At 42.5% G+C, this 25,366-nt stretch overlaps 1 protein-coding gene across 2 annotated transcripts in view; it reads right to left on the reverse strand.

Annotated features, from left to right (window-relative positions):
• Window positions 1-25,366, reverse strand: part of FSHR (follicle stimulating hormone receptor) — a 164,682-nt gene that overhangs the window by 21,717 nt on the left and 117,599 nt on the right. The window contains exons 5-6 of one of the 2 annotated variants that reach the window (XM_068564188.1): window positions 2,414-2,485; window positions 1,128-1,205 (exon numbers count right to left, since the gene is read on the reverse strand). In XM_068564188.1, the coding sequence (XP_068420289.1) occupies window positions 1,128-1,205; window positions 2,414-2,485 (150 nt within the window). The remainder of the gene's footprint in view (window positions 1-1,127; window positions 1,206-2,413; window positions 2,486-25,366) is intronic. The other variant, XM_068564189.1, reaches the window with a different exon arrangement.

Consider the following 25,366-nt stretch of genomic DNA (forward strand, 5'->3'; position numbering starts at 1 on the left):
AGTGTATTAAGTGAAAGGATTAGGTATTACCTACAGTTTTGTCCTACTACTATGTACTCTGAATACAGGCCTTTGATTTTATTTTTTCATTCATACATCCTATTTCTCTGCTAATCTCTTTCAAACATTTTCTGTTGTTCTCTGTAATAAATTTACATCAAATACTGTGCTTAGCTTTATTCTTCAATATGTTCTCATTTCTGCCTACTATTTCTCTCTGACCCCCTCCGCAACCTTGCTCCTTTTTTTTGCTTTTTTTGTTTTTTTGGTATAGATGGGTCTCTAAATCGTATTGTTGTTTTGAAAAAGACTAAAATTCTTTCTGGACTAGAACTTACCTTTTGTACATGTCAGCATATTGAAACACATGTATATTTTTAAAAGAACACAACAATTTGTGAAATATAAAGAGAAAATACTTTTCTTACAGATGTAATTGCAATTACCAGTTCCCCAAATGTCATTCTATGCATCTAACTTCCATGGATCCCACAAACACTTGGGTAACCCCTAGCGCCCTATTTCCTGGCCATCTCGGGAAGTGGGTAAACTGCCACACAGGCTACTGGCACAAACAATTAGAAGGTAGTCCATTAACAATGCAGAGTGCATTTAAAAACTTTCCCAAAAGTCAGGGAGATTAACTCAAGCTCATTAAAAAACGTGATTGTTCCAAGAAAATGAGAAGTCATCTTATATGCTCAGCGTGGGGCTGAACAGAAGCTGCTTGGCATGGTTATGAGGGACTATCCATGTCTTCTTGATTCAGACTCCTTCTTGGTCTTTTTCTTTGGGCAACAAAAGCCTTGCCAGGCAATAACTAGCTTTATTGATGTGTGAGTTATTCTGGCCCTCAGAACAGATGTTGCATCACAGGAGACCATCATTCAAAGAGCAATTTTAAATACTTGAATTGCACCACAGAATCATAAATTATTAACATGTCTCCATGTTGTGATTTGGAAATGTAAAGATGGGAAATGAGAGAAAAACACAGAACCAGAGAGAAACTGGAATGGTGAAATGCCAAAGTTACCCAAACAAAAAAAAGAGCATACCATTATGAGAAAGAAATCATTACATGAAAAACCAAATGTTCCTCCATTGGAGTTTTTTCCTTTACTTACAGAATCATACTTTCAAAACTTAGCCCCACGAAAGAATTTCTTTCAACTGTGTGGATGTTTATATTATCTTGAATGTCTCTAGAAGAAAGTACAGACAAATTAGGTATTTATGTCAGCTCCACTCCATGTCACCTCCCCACAAGTAGTCTACTTGGCATGGTGTAGTCTTTAGCTGAGGTAATGTTTGAATAGCTATTGTTCTGAAGGATGATGAGTTCAGTGTTTGGGAAGTGAATGGCATCTCATTTACCTTTAGTATATCAGTTCTTCTTAACAATGGAATTGCAGACATGCAGTCTCTTCCCTCTCTGAAAGTTTTCTTAGCTAATTCAACTGTGTTGAGGTTCTAACAGACTCATTTATTATCCTTGCCTCCACAGTTGGTACCTGATCAATAGGACAAAGTCACTTAAGCTGACCTTTCATCTCCATACCAAACTTCTCCATTCACCTTACTTGGGCCTTCATCTTCCTCCATCTCAATCCCCTTCTCAAAGCTAGTTTCCTTCCTCTGTTCTCCTTGGGTCACAGAAGTGTTTATCATTGGTTTTTCTCCTCCTGACTGAAAGGATGAAGAAAGTCTCAGTTTTCTGTTTGTTCCCCTCATCCTCTGGAACTTCCCTGTTGGGTCTGATCTAACATGTAAATGTAAAAGGAGTAAATTGCTTGGAACAATTTGAGAAATGGGGGATATTCTCTAGTTTTCCCTCTCCCTCCCTCTCTCCTTCCTTCCTTAGCTCATTGCATCTCTTCCCTACCTCTTCCTTTTGGGTCTGTCCAGATTCTTACAATTTCACTATTGAAAATAAACTTGCTATTATACATTGCCTTTTCTCTTGCTCTTTCAAAATACAGATACATTTCTCTTGCTCTTTCAAAATACATCATCATTAACACTTCAGTGTGAGTTTGTCAGGTGGTTTCTTTATGCTTAGGGCAGCATGGGAATTCTGGAGGGAAGAGGAGAGGATGGTGGAAGACAAAGGGGAGTTACAGGAGGGAGGTACGTAAGGTACTAAATAGTGAAGAAAGGGGAGACTTCCTGATTTGCTACAAGCTGGCTCTGTTGACAACTGTCTTACCGAGGAGCCTGCTGACTTTCTCCAAACTGAGATTAGCTGGTCTTAAGGTAAAACCGAGGACACTTGCTGTTTGCCTTCCTACCTCTGCTCACCCAGAGCAACATGTTTGGAGGATGTAGACTACACAATGCATATTACAGGCCCAGAGGCTGTTGGGCAGGACAGCTGTAGAGTAAAGTGTTGGTAACCGCTCTTCAAACTTACAGTAAAACCTTTTGGAGAGATTGAATCTTGTGAACAGCTGGCAAGTGCTTAATACCTGTGTTGGATATTAACCTAGAAAGAGACAAACTGAGAGTGAGTGAAAAATGAAGCTGGCTATTTTAACAATTGCTAGAGTCTGAGCTTTCCAAATACAAAATATCAATTTTGAGCTTTTGGAAAAACCTACCAGAAAATCCCATAATACACCTGAATCATGCTAATGTTTTCTATTTTAAGGCTCTAACCAGGGTCTAGGAAGCTACTGATACCTTAGAGAAAGGAAACTTACACTTCAGGCACAAAGATGTGCTAGTATGCCACAAGGCACACCTTTTTTTCTTTTTTTTTTTTTAGAAAGATAAATTAACATGATCCAAAAGCAACTTGCAACTAGACAACAGAATTTTCCTAGATCATCCCCTGTTTCCAATCTCCACATACTCTTTGAAGAACTGCCTCTTCTCCAAGTGATTCTGTTGAGATTAGGGCATGAGTTCCATATCCTTTGACCCCAGAGTATGTATGTGACCTAAGCTGGGCCCACCAGACTCTCTCCTGGGAAGAAGTTGAAGGTGGGTTATAGCTGAGTCCACTGATACCATCACTCTCAAGAGATAGTCCACATATTTCTACAGCTGAGATTTCCAGAGCTATATTGGATCATTCCCAAGGCCTGTGTGTCTTGACCTGGGTTCCCCAGGAAGCAGAGCCTGAGATAAAGGCTGGCTTGCAGTTAGTATATTTGATAATATGAGTTCAGAGAGTTTGGGACAGGTGGAATGAAACAGAGATGGAAGAAAGATCATCAGTACAAGAATGAGTTATTGTACTGTATTGAGTTGTCCACCACTACTAGTGACTGGTCTTTAATGCCAAGGACTTGACTTAGGAGATTTTCAAAATGGGTATCAGAACTATTGCTCTGAATGGGGGAAAAGGGGAGGCATTTATCCACAGACTACTATTTCCTGTTGGTGGAAGGTATCCCCATGGTGTTAACTCCACTCTGACTTGCACACTTGTGGGTACCCAGCGAGTTCCTACTGGGCATCACTCACAGTGGTGTAGAAGAAGCCCCAGGACTAGAAATGAGAGATATGCAAGGCCAGAGTAGCTGCTATACAGTTGAAATTAAGCTGCATTAAGCTGGTTGAAATTTGGGTGGAACTGGCTTCCACAGCAGTGGTGAAAAAGATTTTCAAGTTGCCCCATGAGAGTTGTCTGACACACTGTTCTTCAGCATCTCCCGGGCTCCTGTGGGTTACTCAGGATCCTTCCAGTTCCTTCCCACTCCCATTTCCCTTTTCTCTGTGTGCCTTACCTAAGACAAAGTTGGTCTTGGTTGCCTGCAAGCTGAGGAACCTTCACTGGTGCACTCATCATTGTGAAAGGTCGTGTGTCTTTTGGGTTTATGATTCTAGAGTAGACTTTAGTGTCTTGTTCTCTGCTTCTGTCTTCAGAAAGCCAGTGCATTCTCCCTACAGGTTCCCTGTAATGGTTCTCAGATGTTTTGCTGCTTCTTGGTTCCCAGTGATCCACACAGAACCCATCTTGGTCAATTCTTCCTTTGAGTATTTCAACAGCCCTTGAGATGGTCTCCCTTTGTTTTTCATTTGTGGGAAAGAGCTGTTAACATGCTTTTGTTAAGAATTTGTTGTGTTATTTACTTTAAAAATTTTCACACTGAAAAATAAATTGTTTTGTGTAGAGACCTGAGTGAACACAAGCATATACAGCTATTTAAATACTGGCACACTCAAGATACAGCCAAGTTCCAGAACCCTCCAAGTTATGTTGTGTTGCCCTTTGTAGTTACCTCTCCTTCTACTTCCTATTCCTACCAACCAATGATCAGTTTCTATTTCTATAATTTTGCCTTTTCCAAAATGTCATATCAGTGCAACCATATGTTATGGAACTTCTTTCATACAGTATAATGTATTTGAGATTCTTCCATGTTATTGTATGTATCAGTAGTTCACTGTTGTTGTTTTTATTAATATTTATTTATTTAATTTATTTAGGCTGCTCTGGGTCTTAGTTGTGGCATGCGTGTGGGATATAGTTCCCCGACCAGGGATCGAACCTGGGCCCGCTGCATTGGAAGCGTGGTATCTTACCCGGTGGACCACCAGGGAAGTCCCAGTAGTTCGCTGTTTTTTATTGCAGATTAGTCTTCCATTGTATGGATATACCACAGTTTGTTTATTCATTCGTAGGTTGAAGGACACATAGGTTGTTTCCAGTTTTTGTGATTATAAAAAAGCTGCTTTAAACATTTGTGTATAGTGTGTGTGTGTGTGTGTGTGTGTGTGTGTGTGTGTCTGGGTGAGAGAGGGAGAGACAGAGAGACAGAGACAGAGACTGAGACTGACAGAGGGAGGGAGGGAGGGAACATTTCTACTTTTCTTGGGTAAATACCTATGAGTGGGATTACTGGGTCGATGGTAAGTGTATGTTTAACTTTATTAGAAACTGCCAAACTGTTTTCCAAAGTGGCTGTACCATTTTGCACTCTCACTAGCAATGTATGAGAGTTCTAGTGGCTCAACATCCTTTGGTTATTTTAAAAAGTATATTCTTTGAATATAAAAGTAATACATATGTATTGTGAAACTTATGGAAAATATGGAAACATCTACAGCAGACAGTAAAAATCACTTCTAGTTTCACTACCCAGAGATAGCTTCTGTTAACATTTCAAGTTTGAAGTTTCTAACCAAAACAAATAACTTTCATGATTGCTCTCCATCACCTCTGAGATTCTACTCAGAGAAGTTCCAACAGAAACATTGCCATAACTAAATATCTGCTAGCTTGACACAAACTTATTCTACATTTTTTATATAATCATATCCAGCCTTCTACTATTTTTAGATCTCTTCTCATGGGTCTATGCAGTATTCTTTTAATGAGACATCAAAGCAAGGACCATACTTAATATTCTTTGACAATCTATACTACTGGTGCAGATTGGGAATACAGTATGTGCTCATAAAATATTAGGTTAATTGGTTGTTGGTTCTAAAACATTTCTTGCTTCTGTCACCAAGAATGTATTAAAACCCTTATTCAGTTAATTTACTTGTCAGGTATCACGGCTACTTGGAGTAATTAATCTTAAACAGAGGCAAGGAGGTCTGGAGGCCAGGAATCAGGAGAATGTACATGCCAGCTCTGGCATGAACTAGACGCAAGCCATTTCATCTTTCCAGACTGGAAAGGATGTGGAGTGTGTGAATATCAAGGTAGATATTATATCAGACACCGCTGAGCCCTGCTTCACATCCTCTTGCTCCATCTTTTACTCTAGTGGTTACCACAGCAACCAGCTACATACGGATTTAACTTAGCAGACACTGACCCTCAGTTGTACTGGGTATCTCTCATTCTGTATCCTCGGCTCCTCTACCACCTCTGAGTGGGACGCTTATAGGAATCTGCTCAACTATTTTGAGGCATGGGGCAGATTGGGAGGTACAAGGGAGTTAGCACCCCATAGGGCAACTCTTCTAGTGGTGAACTCTTCCACTCCTTGGGTGAACAACTCTTAATGTATTCTAAATGACAGCTTAGATGGGCTCTAGCGTAATTGGGCCTTGATTTCCTGGTGGCAGTCAGCCGATAATACATTCTTGAGTTGCCTTTCCCTCATTCCTTCTTTTCTTCTTAGTCATCTTCTCTCTTTTTTCCAGTTTGAATGTAAAATAAAATACTCACTTGTTAAGTCCCTGCTCAGACATATTTTGGATCACCTAGACTAAGACAGATACTAACTTGTACTGCATTTCACATTTTACATAGACTCACTGACGGTTGCCATTTGCCTTTGCTCCAAATCTGTCTCCACTTGCAGCCCAGCCTTGTTTCTCTTCCTTCTTTTACAGTAAAGTCTCTACAAGAGTTGTCTGTGTATGCTATCTTCATTTTCTCATGTTCTGTTCCTCTTTAATTCGTTGAGGATGCTCCAATTTGTTTTCATTCTATCCTCTCCACTGAAACTACTTTTGTCATGCCCCAAATCTACCAACCCATAAACAATGAATGTAATGAACAATTTAAATTCTCATTTTTTAGACCTTTCAGGAGAATTCAGTACTCTCTGCCAGTCTCTCTCTTCTAATAGTTTCTGTCCAATCACACTTTTCTGTTATTCCACCTCTTTCTTTGTTACTCCTTTTAAGTTTTTAAGCCCCCTCCTCTAGACGTACTCAGAGCCTTCTGCCTTTTTTCTCTATAGTCTTGCTGGGAAGGTCTCATTTCCCATGGCTTCAAGTAGTATCAATATGATGACGACTCCTAGATTTATACTTGACTTCTGACCTCTCTAGTTTATCCTAATTAAAGTTTACTTCACATACCCTCTTCTGAATGTCTCATTGACATAGCAAACTGAACTAGTTCCCCCCATCACTTTCACAGAACTGCTCCTTCTCAATTCTTCCTCATAAACAGCACTCCCATCTATCAATTATTTGTTAGAAATGTGACATTAAACTTGGCTTCGTCACCCTCATTCCCCAACATCCAGTCCATCTCAACATCCTCTTAGATTCCATTTCCATACAATTTCTTCCATCTCGACTGACACCATTCTAGAACAAGCCACCATCACCTTTCCTCTAGATTTCTGTGATAGTCTCCTCCTTTCCACACATTTATTTATTTATTTATTTTTAATTTATGGCTATGTTGGGTCTTCGTTTCTGTGCGAGGGCTTTCACTAGTTGTGGCAAGTGGGGGCCGCTCTTCATCGCTGTGTGCGGGCCTCTCACTATCGCGGCCTCTCTTGTTGCGGAGCACAGGCTCCAGACACGCAGGCTCAGTAATTGTGGCTCACGGGCCCAGCCGCTCCGCGGCATGTGGGATCCTCCCAGACCAGGGCTCGAACCCGTGTTCCCTGCATTAGCAGGCAGATTCTCAACCACTGCGCCACCAGGGAAGCCCCTTTCCACACATTTAATCTTGTCCTTTTCAAACCCATTCTCCATACAGCACACAGAGCATTCTTTTAAAAAACGTAAATAAGATGGCATTAGTCCTCTGCTTTTCTTTAGTTGTTTCCTATAGTAAAATTTATACTCCTTCCTACTTACACTTGAACCCTCAACTCATGCCATTCACCCAATTCATTTCAGCACCAGTGGCTTTCCGTCAATTCTTCAGATGCGCTAAGTTCTTCCCTGTTTCCAGGCATTTGCACATGCTCTATCTGGAGGGCTCACCACCCACACTTCACCTGGCCAACCTCAACTTATCCTTCAGGGTTCAGTTACAAATGTCATTTCTTCAGAGAAGAGCTCCCTGATTGCCCATCTAAATTAAGGTTCCGATTTATTCCCAGTATAATCATATTCCTTTTTAGCGCTTTTCCCTTATTAGCACTCATCAAGATTCTCAACTGTATATTATCTTGTGTTCTTGTGTCTGTTCAACGTCTGTCTCTTCAACCAGATTGTGAACGACATGATGATGGAAATCATGTTTCTTCTGAAAACTCAATGCTTTCACAGCGGTTGGTGCATGTAAAATGCTTGATGTGTATCAGGCCAGGCAGTGTGTTATGTGCTGTCAAGAGATGAGCACAAAAAAGGGATCATTCACTAGCTGTGTTCATCACACCTAACTGATTTGACATTATATGGATAACAACTTGGCTCTCTTTCTCTTAGTGAATGAGTAAGAATTTTATATAATTGAAGGAGGGAAGAATTTATGATTGTCAATGAGAAGGGTACAAGTACATTATTTAATATCAGTAGTATAAGCTCCCAAAGCCACTATACTTGTGGGACATCTATAAGTGTCTATAGATGCACACTGAAATTTTTGGTCTTTATAGAAAAGAAAACACGGCAAAAATGGCTAAGATTATTCCAGTAGTTCTGAGTTTAAGGCACTTAAAAAGACCTAGTGACCATCTAGTGAGATGGATTATTGGTGATAACTCTATAGCTGAAACTCTCCACAACCCCAAGGTAACTCAGGAAATGGAGTTCGGATGAACACTTAGTCTTCAATTCATTTTTCCCCTTTGATCAATAAATTCATGTCTGATGGAGGCTGGAAGTGGGTAATCAGCTAGGAGCTCTATGTCTCAATGGGTTTGCTTTGGTCGGATGACTGTTTGCTGTGAAATTATTTTGATTCACTCAACCGCAGTTTATCTTCAAGAACAGGTAAAGGCCTGAGGGCCAAATGTCAGCAAATTTAAGTTCTGCAAATGGATCTTCTAAAGAAAGATAACTGGCTTACAGTCCTCTCTAGTCAACAGCCGGCTTTACATTCTGAGCTGGTGTTAACACCTTTCATGCCTAACTGTCGCCAATCTTGAGGTTACAGTGATGAAAATGGGTGCTTCGCCTGACAGGATGAACTTAGTGAGGTCCCTTCAATTGATGGGAACCAGTCCCACTATGTCCTGCCCCCTAACTAGATAATATACTTGCTTTCATGAACAGTTGACCCCAAAGCTCTAAGGCTCATTGTCCTAAACATCATTAGTGCTTTCATGAATCTTCAACAGTGCTGGTAGGTTGTGTTTTCTTAAATTTATAGTGTATGTGTGCTCACTTGTTTTGCATTGGGCTGTACATCTTCTCTTCATACAACCTACACCCCATCCAAGAGAGGACACCAAAGACCATGCCCAAACCACCAAAGACCCATGTCTTCAGGGTTTGCAGGTGAATTGAGGAGTTAAGACTAGTATAGTGGAAATACTCAGACAGGTCTAGTGCTAAAATCTATGTTACTGACTGTGAGTGTCTTAAGAGTTCAGGGAAGGGGAGAGCAATATGGGTTGGATTAGTCAAACCAGATTTCTGAGAGAATATAAAGCTTACTGGCCTGAACTAGGGAAGTGAGCGTGTGTAGCTTAGACCACAGGAGGTTTGTAGGAGGTGGGACACAGAGGAAAAGAGGATGGAAAGGGAAGGAGGAGGCAGTATCTCAAGAACCTTTAAGACCAGGTAAAGAAGTGTGGACTTGATGCCTAAGTGTTTAGAAGCCACTCTGAGGTGCTGTAATGGGAAGTAAGAAGACTTGGGGACTCCCTGAGCAGAGGTGGCCCATATTTTCACCATCCCATAACCCTGACTTCACAGTAGTGGTCAGGACAAACCAATGGGTAGTTATTGAGAACCTACTGCATAACCCACTGAACTGAGAAAAGTCAGGTAGAACAGCACATCACTCTCCATCACACATGCTAACCAAGAATGCAATTCTTTATCTCTATTCCACTCAGAATCCACTGTGGCAAGGAATGCTGAATTCTGAGACGGTGAGAACCAGTTTTCTTTTAGTTTGTGAGCTGAGGCAGAAACAGATTCCATACCATGGCCTTAATGGCCCACTGAGATATTTTAGGCAAATTTGATTTAAGAGTGGGATGCTGCCAGTTGTATGTCTAGGTTAGGGGTTTATTATTTTTGCCAAAGCACATTTCCTAGAAACCAAGACTGAGGGTTTGAACTTGAACTCCTTTTTCCATCTTCTAATTGGTTTCTCGTGATATAAGCTTTGTTTGCACCTAATTTAAGTCTTTGTCTTCCTTATTTTTTTACATTTTTAATTACATTTTTCTGTCTCTTAGATAAAATGTACTTCTTCCTCCTGACCACTCTGGGAGAAGTTAGTTATCCAATGATACATAAGAAGGAGAAGAGTGGACTACACTTAATATAGGAGAAGCCACCTTACCTTTTGAGGCTCACTGATATTGAGTTTTCTATTAACTGTAGATCCTTATTGACTGGGAATTTGCATCTCTACATACACCATTAGAAAAGATGCTAACATATACTTTCCAAATCATTAAATAAAGATTTGATTAGGTGGAAAATCATGTAAACTTGGAGTTAGATGGGAGTGTGTGTAATAAGCTGTAGTCCAATGAAAAGGGCCTTAGACTTAAGATGAGGGACCCTGGATTTAAGTGCTTTCTCTCTCACTAGTTGGATGGTGCTGAGCAGTTCACTTACCTTTTCAGAGCCTCGGTTTCTCTTTTCTGTAAAATGATCTTGGGTAAGGAATTACCTGAGACAGTGGGAGAGCCTTGTTTCCTGCCTCCCCAGTCTCATGTCTTCAAAGCTGGAAATATTTAACTCACATTCAGATCAAACTTGCCTCAGTCTCCATGGAAACCAGACTCCTTAGCAATCAGGGCAATGAGCCCGAAGGCAGGATTTTGAAGATCTCAGCCTTATTAGCCTGGCTGCAGATTCTGTTTTGACCTAATATTCTGGTTAAACAGTCGGGCTCTGGTCCTATTCTCAGATAGGACGAGTAGCATAGCTTTAAACTAGCAGCTCTGTTGCTAGAGGATCTGGGTTCAAGTCCTGGCTGTACCACTTTTTAAGCTGTACGGCCTTAAGGAGTTAGTTGAAGTCTCTAGGACTCAGATCCTTTATCTTTTACCCGGGGAAGTAAGATTTACCTAACAGGAAACCTTAGCACTGTGTCCAGGCACTGTTATTGGTCATGATTCAGTCACATTCCATTGCTATAAGTGAGACCTTGTCTGATTTCCTGGTTTCCCTAGAACCTGGGCCATGCCTTGCTTTCCCCCAGTTCTCTTGGGCACTGAGATGCTGTTTCTGTGTCTGGGTCCTTGTTGTCCTTGTGGGACCTCCATGATGCCTGGGCAGGCTGGTCTGTTATCTGCTGCCGGAGGCTCTGTGTGCCCTGTTGCAACCACTGGAAGCCGCAGCTGAATTTCCCAGATTCCTCCTGCCCCCGTTCTCTAATTTCCTCCTCCTTCTTTGGACAAACCTGCCTGGATAAACCTTCTTGCCTGTCTGATTCTGTTTAGTGCCGGGGTCCTGATCATACTGTTACCTAGAGGCTTGTTGGTCATCTCGAGGAAAATTACTACAAGGAGTTGACAAAATGGAAGATGACTTACAAATTAAAAGAAAATACAAGTGTTCCAATTGGCTGAGTTTTTCTGTGATGACAAATGACTATCAGAAATAATGTTACAAAGCAGATATTTTCAAATTAGACATTTGATTTATCTCTTTAAGGGAAAGGTGATGTATTAATAATGAGGAAGAATACAACAGCATTTCAAAGGGAAACGTTTGGGGAAAAATGGAAATTAATTTATTGCTGAAAATGATGCATGTCATCAGTTATGAAAACTCTCATATTGCATATTTTAAAAACAAGGATATGCAATTTTCTAACTTATTTATATTTTTTTCACTGGGTTTTGAACACTTTGATTAGAAACATAAAAATACAACATCTTTCAGGTTTGTAAGAACATCTGATTGGCATTAGGGAAGAAAATTTACTAGCTGAATGTCATAAAAATATTTGCATGAAAGAGTAGGATTGAACATGGAGTCTGGGTGACTCAGAGTACAGCTATAGGCTGCTCTTCCATTAGACCTGTTTGTTTTAGTGAGGTTTTGTTCTCAGCTTTGACAGCCATTGAAATCTATTATTGAAATGACCTGTGAATTGCTTTTCTGAGTGTTAAACTAAGGATTAAAAAATAATGAAACACATCCTATGGTATTGCTTTCTCTAAAATACTGTTATTGTAATTAGTGAGAGCAAACTAGGCTTATTGTGCCATATAAAATGGTATATAATAAGGCAAGGTGTACATGTAAAACATATAATTTATTCACCTTTATTTCATACTTTAAAATATCATTTTTGTGTATATTTTGTAATGCACACAAACATTAATACTGCATTATATATGTATCTACTTTATAAATAAACTGATTTTGGGATATAGGTTTTTTGTTGTTGTTTTTTGGTGTTTTTTTAGCTGATGGGGTGAAGAATCAAGGCCGTATTGTTCACTATGTAGGATGTTTTGATTGGGAAGAGAAGCCTGTGATTCTGAAGAGCTTCCAGGTGGAAATAGTAATAGGTTTGTGCTGTGTTGCTTGGGCAAGTAGGTATAGGATTAATAATAATCATGGTCAACATTTATTGAACACTTCCTATGTACCAGGTACCACACCAAGCACTTAACATTGATTATTTTATTTATTCCTCTCCTCTACCTTAGGAGATGGGTATCATTACCATCCTCATATCAGAGTGGAGGAGGCTTAGCCGAGAGGTCCAGTCACTTTCACAAAGCCGCACATAAGCGGGCAGAGCTAGAGGTTGAATCCGCATCTTTCTGACTCTAAAGTTTGTGCTCCTACCGTGATCAGACAGAAGAATGAATTGTACCGCAAAGCACTTGGTTCCCTACCTCTGGAAATGTGTCTGTGTGGCTAGGTTTCTTCATGAGGGGTGTGATATTGTTATTTATGATACAAAATATATATTTGGTCTCCATTCCCCTTCCTGGCATAGACCTTCTGGGTGGGGAGCATGGTGGGCTTGGAGAAGGCATGGAAGCTCTGAATCCTTTCCCCATACCTTGCCCTGTGCATGTCTTCCATTTGGCTGTTCCTAAGTTGTATCCTTTTATAATAAGCTGGTAATCTAGTAAGCAAAATGTTTCCCTGAGTTCTGTGAGCCTCTCTAGCAAATTAACCAAACTCAAAGCGGGGTCATTGGAACCTCCAATCTATAGCTGTCTGGTCAGGATCACAGGTGACAACCTGGACTTACAGTTGGTGCCTGAAGGGGGACAGTCTTGTAGGACTGAGCCTTAAATCTGTGGGAGCTAATGCTGTATCCAGGTAGATAGTGTCACAATTGAGTTGAATTGTAGGGCACCCAGCTGGTGTCTGAGAATTGCTTGGATGTGTGAGGGGAAACCCCACACATTGGAACTGGGTGTAGAATTGGAAAGGGGAGTTGAACTCTGTGACCTCTAAGGTGACTTCCAACTTAGAAACTTTGAGCATTTCTCCATAAGTGCTGTTTCCAAAGGTTATACATGCTTTGCTTACAAATGAAAGGCCACAGTCATCAAATAAGTCTAGGAAGTACTGGATTAATAAGGTTAAACAGTTTCTTTCCTGCAGGATTCTCAGAGCCTTTACCACAATATTACTCATTGTAAATGCCCAAGAGGAGGAAGTAGTGTGCTGGCTTTCCCCAAACATATTGACCCTGGATTCTTCCTTTATTGTACAGTATCTCCTGAGTTTGGTGTTTCCTAGTTCAACCTTGGAAGCCCTGCTAGAAGCTAGAGTATTTATGCTGATTTATGCTAATTCTCCAAAAATGCTGTTACCATTTAGGACCTGGTTGGCAAACTCTCTCTTAGACAGAGTGTTCTATTAGTCAGCCCCCTGTATTCCTCCACCATGATATAAATCAGAAAGTTTACAGAACCACATTGGTGAAAAGGCATACTCTGTCAAATGAACTTTGATCCAATTTCTCCCGGCATTTCAGGCATTTTAGGATGGGCCCCTTTAGGGTACAACCTAAAGAGGGAAGGTAAGAGACTCTGAATAACTCCCCTGCAGCTGTACAGGGTCTATCAGTCACAGGATCAGATTCCTTCTCCTAGCCCAACAATTAACCTCTCTACTACACACCCTGTCTGGGTAAGAAGAAATCATGTTCTCTGATGGCAAAATGAATCAAAGGAGGACTAAACTGAAGAGAAATCTTTGACAAAATGGGCCTGAATGTAGAAAAAAATAAAGTTTGTGTTGGGTTACTGAGCAGCTCTCACTTTGTTGTTATTTGTCCTTTCAATCTGGAGCCTGCTATACGATGCCTTCGTGGCTAGGGCAGGTCTCAGTGTAACAGGATGTCAGAGTCGGAGTTTTTCCTGAGATGCCGAGGTATGAGACATGCTATAGTCCAGGTTTCTAGAAACCAGTTACACAACTCTTAACCTCTCGTGCGCAGTGGGCATGAAAACAGTGTAGGAACCTTGTGAGAAGGGTTCCTGGAGACGCCTGAGAATCTGCCCTTCCCAGCCCCCCACCCTGGGGAAGGGTGGGAGCTGCTGTTGTGTCACTTAGGTTGAGAGAAGGACTTTAAGAAAACCGCGTGGCAACTTTCATCACTGTCTCCTCCTGCTTGGGGACACAGTGACCAGTGTCTGACTTGGGCCCGGGTGAGAGGCTGCCTAAAGTGTCAATAGACCAGAGGACTGGTATTTGGGAAGTAACTGAAGTCCTAGGAACTGATTACACAGGTCACAGTTCTGACCCAGACTTCTAGGAAGAAAAGACTGGAAAATCGCTTTATCTTATATTTGTGTAGCTCAAGTGACTGACAGAGTTATTTCATATTACCTCATCTGACTTTACTGTGAGTTTCTAAGGTGAATATAATTATGATTCCCATCTTACAGATAAGGGAGGCAACACTCATAGAGGGTAAATGAATCACCCAAATTTCTAAGCTCAAACCAGAAAGAATCATAGTTAATACTTTCCAATTACCTTACCACATGTAAGGCACCATCATACAGGTCTTGCCTGTACAGAGTCACTTATTCCTGCCCACAACTCCATGAAGAAGATACTATTATTAGCTGCATTTTCTAGATAAGGAAACTGAGGCTTAGAGAGTTTCAGTTAACTTGTTTGCTAGCAAGTGGAAGAAATGGGATCGGAACCTGGGCCCTCGGGCTCCCATGCCTCTTGGTGATCTTCTTTCCATGATACCACATTGGCCACATAAGGACTTTTAAAACTTAAAGATCTCTCCAAGTTAGATTCACTGCTAACAGAGTGTTGCTAAGAGGTAATCTTTTGGGACCTTCTGGGATGCCGATGTACGAATAACTTTAATCAGACTACCAATCTGTGGCAAGCAGTTACTTTTAAATTACATAGGGGAGTTGCAAAAGAGTTAATATTTTAAACAGTTTGCACACCCTTCCCCACAACTCATTTCAAGCATTAATTATTTAGAAAGCTATTTCTTAGGTACACTTCAACATAGCTGCGTAGATGATCACAAGTTCCAAACAGCAAACAGGAATCAGGTGTCACTCTTGCGCTCAGAACACTGGGTACGTTGACATTGGCTTCACCCACACTCCGCACCTTCCCAGCCGCGGAGCCCCGGAAAGCGGGGAGAACCGGGATGGAGTCAGACACTTCTGGCCTCAGATCTCAGTTCTGCCAACTACAGGATCTCTGAGTTTCAAATTCCTCATTTATAAGTTGGGCAAAATACACACCTCACTGTTTTGGAAGGTTGGAAGATGAGTTGTGAGAACAAAATACCTAGTTTAGGGTCTGCCATCTAGCAGATGTTCAGTTAGTATCAGTTTCCCTGTCTCTCCTGCTCCAAGATCCTTTCTTAATCCCATTTTGGGAATTAGGGCAATTCATTCAGCATCTCTGAACCTCAAGTTTCCCATCTGTGAAATGGAACCATCAGCAAATGTCTCAGAGGGCTTTTGTAAGACTATGTAAATTAACATAAAGTGAAAGTGCTTTCTGACTTGTGATTTCTGTGTCCCAACCCATATCCGCCAGCAGTGCCCTGTCCAATCAGCAGTGCTTGCACTTGTTTGCCATTTTGAACTTTCAAAGCGTCCCCGCACCCTGACTCATCTTCTCCCTTCCTTTCTCTTCCTTACACCTTTTGAAGGAGATGGGGCTGCCCTTTCCTCTCCATCTTACATGAGGCCCGGAGAGGTCTCGTTACTTGCTTACACAAGCTGGACCACGGCTGGAGCCTAAGCATGCGGCTCTCCCGTAAAGAGAAGAGCTTTTCCTTGGTGTCCAGGCAGCTCCTGTGGTTTGGCCCTTGTCCAGAGAGACTGTGCTGGGTGAGCTTTGTGAGGGAGGCTGCCTAATTTTATCTTTGAATCCCAACTGGTGGGAGAGGAGCTCAGCCCCTCTTGAACTAGACATTATTTGTGGGGTGTTTGCTGTGGGTGACCTCATGATTAAACCGCAGCAGAACATTTTTGTAATGTCTGCTGGGGATGAAAATATTCTTCCTTAGACCATTTGTCACTGCACTGTTCACACTCTGTAATGCCCCAAGATATTTCTCTAAAAACAGCAGCTGCTTCCCTTCCACTACCCAAACAGAAAGATTCAAATCCAGGCCCACATTTTCATTAAGGACCTACTGTGTGCAGACCCTTCTGTAGAAGCTCAGAGATGAGCTAGATGCAGCCTTTGCTCTGGACTGGAGGTCAGTTGAGTCAGGTGATGCCCTCTCCTGCCACTTCACTGCTCCCCAGTCTTGAGCCAGCTGATCTGGCTGGCCGAGGAGCCCCCTGGAATGCCTTCCTCCTATAGCCATGCCCACGGGAAGACAGCATCTTCCCAGATGGACAGGCCAAGGGTTTGGGAGCAGCGGGGCCATTTGGCTAGAAGATGCCTGTGTTCTTGGCTTACAACCTAAGAGCACACACTGTGAAAGATAAAGCAGATGAGATGAATGAGGGCAGCAAGGAACGAATGGGTCCCTCAACAAGCATGACAGAGTGAGGCGAGAACCAGGTGCACAAGAGGTCTGGCGTGAGAGATCACAGCCAGTGTTCTCTAAAAAGAGAAATAAATAGCTGAACGCCTTTTTTTGTGCCACGCACTGGGGGTATGGCCGTGAAGACAGCCTGGTCCCCATCCTGGAGGAGCACACAATCTGGTAACCAGAGTTGACTGCATGATGCCCTCCCTCTCTCACTGTCCTGCCCACCCCCTGTTGCCCACGGTGATGCCCAACCTCCTCTGGCCCATCTCTGCTTCCAGGGGCTGCCCCATCCCTACAGAGACGGTAGCTGACAGTTCTTGTGTTAGCTCCAGTATCTTAATATGTGGCCTCTCCCAGGGATAACTGCAAATCTAAAAGGGTCAGAAAGGACCCAAATACCCTTGAAACCTTCCTATATTGAGGCTGCAGTGGTGGAAGAAGAGACAGCAGTTTATTTTCCACGGAGGTGGGGCTTCACTTGATGCCCTTCAGATTCTCGCCAGCTAAGCTGTCTCTCCTTCTGCCTGTGCCTGGGGCCAGCCCTGCCAGGGATTTGCCCTCCCAGGCCAGCTCCAATGGCTGCTGGGTGTTGTCTGCCTCTTAAGCCTGATGCCACATCCAGTACCTCTCAGGCTCCACTAAGGCTGCCTGTGCTCATTTGTAAGGGGCCGAAGTGGCAGAGCTCATTCCGTGAGTCCCCTTTAGCTTAAGAAGCAGAGCTTCTGCTGTGCTTTATTTAAGAGTAATTTACAGCTGGTTTAAGTGTTTGATGCCTCTGAAGGATCTCAGCATTTAAAGGGTCTCCTTGAATCCTGGGGAAGAGGAGCCTGATCTGGGAAGTAGAGTGGTCTGCAGGAGGCCGGATTTTCCTGTCTTATAGAGGGACTTTCTCCTTCCCTACAGGGCCCTTTGTGCTGGATCTGAATATGCTGAACTCAGGACAAGACAGTCACTCTGGGATCCCCAGATTTGTGAAGAACACAATTTAGACACCAAGCACCTGAGGGCTAGAAGAGATCTAAGAGGATGTAGAGTCCCTTTTCCTCTTTCATTAGCCTCTTGAAGCATATTTTATGATTTCCATTTTGTAGATGAAGAAACCGAGACTTGAAGAGATCAGCCCATCACTGTCTGGGGGGAAGTGGAGGTGATATTAGCAATGAGGAAGAGGGCAGGGCTGAGCTTCATGCACATAATCGGAGACTTGTTTCTCTCTGAACCCTCACTAGGCTTGTCTTTACATCTGATTTCTGGTGATGACAGAGACAGGTCTTATTTCAGAATTAACGAGGGGAGGATATACCTACCTCATAAGAGGTATATCCTGTGAAAATATAATCCAGAGACTGCAAGTGGCTGGAGTAGGTGGTCACCTACATGCTATTTGAGTGGATCCTGTTGGACTTTCTTTCCCTCTCAGAAGCCCCACGTCTGGGAGTCTATCATGATCAATTCTTGGGTTTCACATTGCCTTTTCCAGACTCCTTTTTAAAAATATACCACTTCCCTTGGGAAGAAGAATATCAAGATCTGAACATACTGATGTGAATTGATAGATGCAGTAATTGTCTTGCTGATGGAGAAGGCCTGAACGTCTTGGTGGAGAAAGCACTGAACAGGTCAGAGGATTGAGGAGCGGAGGTTAGCAGCATGAAAATGCCACCGTTGTTACAAGCAGACCCCAAGACAAGAGGAAGCTCTTGCTCTCCTGGGGCTGACATGCTCGGGCTGAAATCTCATGCTGAACTTCAGTGTTCCACAAGGAAAATCTGGCTCTCTTTTCCTGGAGTTGACAATGGCAGGCAAAGTTGGCTCTGCTAGACAGATTACTGATAAAAGAAGCAATTGTATAATTTCCATTGTGCCCAGACATCCTTGTAGTCATGACAACATCCTTAGACATTTACAACACTGACAGCCAGGGAGATGGCTAATAATTTCTTCCCAATACTCTCAGCCACTGTGTAAGATGACTTCTGGCCCAGACTGAATTCTTGATGAGTGCTGTCTGCAGGGTGATTCTGTGTGGGAGTCACTAGGGGGAAGGGAGGCTTTGGGGGTTACTAGAGGTGAGTGGGCAAAAATCACTGCATTCACTTGGGTCGTCCGACCTAGAGGGAAATCATATGCCAGTGGTTCAGTTTTGGAAATGTGTCCCCCATTGAACCATGCCTTTCTATTCCTCCAGGTGCCACCATTACTGTACTCCTGCATTATGGCAGCTGGCCCTTAGCAGGTCTCCCTTGAGTATAGTCTATACCCTGTTACCTGTCAATCTACAGTCCAAATCATTGTCATCCTGTCACTCTGCTGCTTAAGAAGCTCTTTTTCTAAAAAAAAAATTGAAGTATAGTTGATTTAGTAAATGTTGTGTTAGTTTCAGGTGTACAGCAAAGTGATTCAGTTATACACATATGTATCTATTCTTTTTCAAATTCTTTTCCCTTATAGGTCATTACAAAATATTGAGTATAGTTCCCTGTGCTATACAGTAGGTCCTTGTTGGTAAGACTCTCTTATAGCTTATTCTCTGCTACTAAACTCCTTGCTTAAATTTAGTTTTCCAATCTCACCAAACCCAGTCCATCCTGATATAGTCAAACTCCTTCTCAATGTACACCTTCTTTTTATTGAGACTCAGTATCTCGTCATCCTCTGCCTATTCCATGGCCCTTTTATGTTCTATGCATTTACTCACCTCTTTCTTTCACAGATAAATTCCTTCTTTTCTGTCTTTCTAAATTTTATTCATCCCCCAAGTTGCAGCTAAATTCTCCCTACCTCGAAAGAAGCTTTCCTTGACTAGTCCAGACCAAGGCATTGGATCAGTCCTCTTATCTATGGCCAATGCCACACAGCTTGAAGGATGTATTATATTCAGGGGTTAATGAATGATAGTCTTTTCTCCCCAAAAGACTGAGCTCCTTGTTTTGGGAGCTCTCCGTAGATGGCTCTTCTATCTCTCACAAGGCCATCCCCTCTATCCTTTCTCGACCACCCTTTTTAAACCGTCACTCTACTTTCCCCGCTTTATTTTTCTTCATATCACTATCACCACCTGACATTATACAACATCATTTGTCTCTTCAATTAGAATGTAAGTTCCATAAGGGCAGAGGCTTCATGTGTCTTGTCATCTTTTGTACACCCAAGAAACATCACAGTAAAGCCTGGGATATAGTATGGCCTCAATAAATGATTGGCTGAATGAATGAGTCCTTACTGACTGGCTACTTCACATCCAAAATGATGGAGGAGAAATGGGAAGGCACCGATCCTTTCTACTGTGCGCATGGCTGCAGTAACTTTGAAAAATGAACCCTAGCATGGCTCTTTCCCCACCACTACAGAGAACCAAATGTTGCTGAACATCAAAAGTATCGGAACGGTCCACAGGGACATTGCACATTCCTGTCCGAAGAGCTCTGTGACCAGGGAGTACAGGCATGGATGGCCAGCTGGCTTCTGTAATTGCTTATACTTTTACTGCCATGCTTACTCCTTGGATTGTTGTGAGGTTCAAATGCAGTGAAGTATGATAAAAAGAGTTAAATTGTAAATCAACGTAAAAATAGGAAGCATTATCCAACCAGTTGGTTGATGGGGATGGCATGAGGTATTGTGGACCACTAGTGTTGAAAATGAGCAAAAGGAGGGGTTAGGATTATGCAGGATTATGTAATTTCTCTTGTTTGGAGGGACCTTTCTGGATTTGTCAGGAGTTTGGTAAGAAGGATGCCTTTTTCTTTTGAGAAACGCAAATGATATATTTTCATGTTTGAATGCTGATCAGTGGGTTCTGTCCAAAAGAAACAGGGGCTTCAAAACCTTAGAAATATTGGAAGGGGAAAGAGATACCACCACCACCAACACATCATCATCGTCGTCATCAAATTAATCCTTACAAGACTCTCAGAGATAGGTATTCTTTTTTCTTTCTTTCTTTCTTTTTCATTTTTTTTGCAGAGGAGAGAACTGAGATACATAGAGATGCAGTCCCTTACACAGGCTCCCTTAGCTAGTAAATGATAGCGTCAGGAATTCAATAAGAATTGCTAACATTTGTTGAGAATTTTTAAAATGTCAGTCATTCTTTTCAGTACTTCATTTAATACAATGCAAAGATGCAGGCAATGTTATTCCTCATTTATAGAAAGGAAAACTGAAACCTAGAGAAGTTAAGCCAGTTACCCAACGTCACACAGCTAAGAAGGGCAGGAACCGAGACCTGAGCCCAGCCAGATGGCCCTGGAGCCTCTGTGCTTCCTTGTTATTCTGTGCCGCCTCCTGAATCCCTGCCCTCTGTCCCTTTTGCCATGTGATGCCCAACCAATGGCTTAACTTTTAAAACCAAAGAAGCTACTTTCATCACTCCTACCAAAACAAATGAAAGAGAGGAATGCAGAAAAGCGAGAGAGGGACTTAGGGGGAGGGGTGGGGGAAGAAACAGCCAGAACTGCTGAGGGAGTCCCAATGAAGACTCTGCTGGAATCATCCCTGGCTGGAGAAAGCAGATGGCGTGGCTGCCACGAACAGCCCCCTAAGAAGCTCTAAGAGTCCCCCACGTGAGAGGAAGATAGATGTCAGTTGAGGGTGCGGGCACACCCAGCTGTGTGAAGGGTTTGCTAAGATGGAATTACGGTTTATTGAGTAGCAAAGAGCAACATCCAGCTGCCTAAGAACTACGCTGACAGGATGCAAAGGCAAGAGAATATTGTGTAAACCTTATTTACAGATCAATAGATAATCTTTCATACACAAAAGGTCAGCTCCAGGAAGGCAGAGTGGTAAAGAAAGAAATACTGCTTGCAAATACAATATTGACTTGAAAAACTCCACCCAGATGAATCCTTTGATGTATATTCTTCTGGTCAAAGTACATTTCTTTATTCATGAGGTTTTTTTTTTTTCCTCCCACTAACCATTTCAGGTTCCTCAGTGAAGGATGAAGGGAATAATGAAGAACGCTGATTTCTAGTTGTCTTGAATTTGTGCCATCAAATGATCAGCATGAAATGGAATCAAGGCTGAGAAGTTCAGAATAACATTTCTAAGTGTGTGTGTGTACGCAGCGCTTAGGCTTCTCAAGTCAAATGACAACTCACCCCTACCCCCTGTAATTTCCTGCTCTGCTGGCTGTGGTGATAAACATTTAACCTGGTTTAAGGAAATAAACAACTACTCCATCCTACCGGTCCCCTCTGGATTCCTTCATCCATTTTGTGTTTCTCCTTTGCCTTGAAGCAAGTAGTTCATCATTCCCAAGAATATCTGAAACCGTTGCCACCCACCTCTACCTGGCTGCTGGATTGTGAAGCTGTTCATGACCGCTGCTCAGACACAAATAAGAATGGAAAAAGAAGGAAGCTTAACTGGGCTTTTTTTTTCCACGGAATCATCTTTTAGGTTAGAGGACCGACTCTGAATTTAGGTGATTCCTCTTAGCAGTTTGGAAAACACTTCAAAGGACCACGGTCTGAGAAACCTGAATAGATGTCTTGCTGGTAGAGTGTTTTTGGAGTGCAAAGTTGCTCTAGTTCCCAGGGTCAGCCTGTGCTGCATCCCGGGAGGAGTGTGCAGCTGGGAAAAGTCCACCCTGGGCAATAAGTCCAAAGGCTTAAGATGGACGGCTCTTCGTCCCAACTTCCTGATGGAGACCAGCATGGCAGTGGATGTGAAAGGACTTCGTACTCTGTAGGATTATGTAAGTATATATATTTTTCAGAGCCAGGGAGGAGGATCATTTAACAGTGACACAATTCCTCTAAACCGCTTACAAGTTCTTTTCTTTCTCCAGTTAGAAAGCATGTTTCAGATACTCTGAGAATGATAACCTCCTCTTAGGAACAGATGTGGCTGGAAGTGGTCACCTCCAGCTTTGTCTGGACTTGATGGGGGAGCCAGGTGTGCCTGAGGATTACTGAACACCTCAAAATGAGAAAAGGACACAAAGGGGAGGCTGGACTTGATGACAGATGACAGATTTCCAGAGTCAAAGTCGGAGCTTTGTCCCCTCTGTTCTGCCAGAGTTCCCCCTTCAGTCCAGGGCTGTGCCTTCCATGCCCACATCCTCCCAAGTTCCTCCCCAGCCCTCATCCCCTAGAGGGAGGGCTGAGGGTCCTTATTAATAAGAACAAATGGTGCTGGCCACAAGGTGCAGGCTAATAATAGGGTCAAATGCTGGAGCTCTTGATTTCAAACTTTGCAACGATTCCCTATCCCTTGGTCACCTGCTCCCAGCCCCCCATTCTCAGACCTGCTGTTATCATCATAGCTATGGAATGTGTGAGTGAGGGGGTCCCTTTCTTCTTGAATCTCTCCTCTGCAGGAGCGCTTCTCATGAGCCACATGTGACAGTTTGTGAATAGGGGTGTCCCTTTGCATGTCCTAATGTGCTTTTGTTCTGCTATTGAAGGCTCTGTGGCCACCCCTATTCCACTCAGACTTTTTCTAAGAGGAAGGGGAGAGGAGGAGGAAGGGAAGGATGGCCATTGGGAGGGAAAGAAGAAAAGAAGAAGGGATGAAGGAAACCACCTGGGTAATAGGTAGTTTTAATAATTTTATGTTTATATAGTTCTTTATGGTTTATACACTAAAAATAACTTGCAAAATGTTTCTACAGGCATAATCTTATTTAGTTTTTACAACCACCCAATTTACAGATAGGGAGGCTTAGAGAAGGTAATGGTTATCTAGCTAATGAATAAATAACAGCATCCCATCTGGAATCCAGTCCTTCTGACATCATATATAGTTTTTTCTTTTTCTTTTCTATACTGCTCCATTAAATGTAAACGCATGTCCCAAAGTCCTTTTTTTTTTTTTTTTTTTTTTTTTTTAACTCATGCCAAACACTCTGGGTGAAAGCTGAAGGTCTTAGTGGCCACCATAACTCTGTGTTAAACCCTTATTGGACTTTTTCTGAGAGTGGACTTGTAGACTTTGACTGGTTGGCCAGAGAGAGTATCCTACAAATACTTAGTACATTTATTAATGTTTTTGAGCAGTTTGTAGTTTACAGTATATTTTCACATGTAAACCTCACTTGAGAGTCCTATAAGCTATGCACCTCTCAGAAATCCAGTGATTGGCCCAAGAGTAAATGGTGGCGTCAGGATGAGGTCCCAGATTTTTTTTTTTTTTAATCCTAAGGCCCATGCCTTTTCTGTTACCTCAGATTTCCTCCACTGCTATGTACCTAACCCAGGTTAGATTCCGCAGAGAGTATAGCAAAGTCCATCTAGAGAGCCACGGCTCCTGAGTCAGTCATAACCCTGACCTCTGAGCATGAGTGGCTACATAATTTGTGAGGTGCAGTGCAAAATGAAAATGCAGGGCTCCTCATTCAAAGCTGTTTAAGTGTTTCAAGATGGCGACAGCAGATTATTATACCTGGGGCGAGGCCCTCTGAGTGTGGGTGCCTTTTGAGCATGGAGCCCCGTGAGACTGCCCTGGTTGCGTGCCAGTGAAGCTGGTCCTGCCTCTGACATGAACTCAGGAGTGCAAGACCTTGTTTCTCTCTCAGATCCTTTCTGGGGCTCCTATCAGACAGCAGAAGTTCCAGGTCATAGGGACTTTGTTCTGTTGAATCTTTTATTCCCTCAGTCAGCCTCCATTCAGTGAGCTAAACCACAATGGCCCCGTGTTCCTTATTTTACTTGCTAACTCCAGGTCTCCTGGATCAAAAGTTAGGGACAGAGTCATAATATCACTAGTAGCTAATCTTTATTGCGCATTTACTATGATGTCACAGGAACTGTGCAAAACTTTTTACATGCTTTAAATTGATTGCAAAGATGGCCTCAATTCCCTATCCTTCCCTGTATCCACACACCTTGGCTTGTGACTTTGCAGCTTTTTCCATCAAGCAGTGGAGTCTGGTTCTCCACCTCTTGAACCTCGGCTGGTCCCATGAATTGCTTTGGCTAATAAAATTCAACAGAAGAAATGGTGTGCGAATTCCGGGTTTAGGTCTCAAGAGGCTTGCAAGCTTACTCTCTCTCTTGGAACCCCAGGACAGCCATGTGAACAAGCCTGTGTGAGTTGGCTAGAAACGAACACCGCTTGGTGGAGAGCTGTCATCCCAAACCGAGACCACCCAGAGCGGCCAGCACCCACTTCACCTGCCAACTAACCTCAAATACATGAGTGAGCTTAGCTGCGGTCAGGCCAACAGAGTCCAGCTCCACAGAACCATTCCACTGATCAACTCACAGACAGGTAAAAATGATACATTGTTGTTGCTTAAAAACTGTCTTTTGGGAGTAAGTGGTTATGCGTTATTATAATGTTAATAGATAACAGACACACATCCATCATGATTTCCATTCTCCTGACAAGGAAACAGGCTTTAAGAGGTTAAATTCTTGCCTGTGATCCGTAGCTCATAAATGGGTCCAGAAAGTTTGACTCCATAGGTCAAATTCTTATCTGTTATTTTGTGGGGCCCCATCACAGCACTCAGGGCTCTGACAAGCCCTCAGCTAATCTGAAAGCTGTTTGAGTGGAAGGAGCAGTGTTTTTGCAAATGGAGGCAGGCCCAAGGGATAAAGCTCAAACACCAGGAATCTCTCTGCTGATAAAAATACCATGTCTATTATTAACCAAAACTTTTAATGT

Source organism: Eschrichtius robustus, chromosome 15 (genome assembly GCF_028021215.1).
Source record: "Eschrichtius robustus isolate mEscRob2 chromosome 15, mEscRob2.pri, whole genome shotgun sequence".
Classification (NCBI taxonomy): domain Eukaryota; kingdom Metazoa; phylum Chordata; class Mammalia; order Artiodactyla; family Eschrichtiidae; genus Eschrichtius; species Eschrichtius robustus.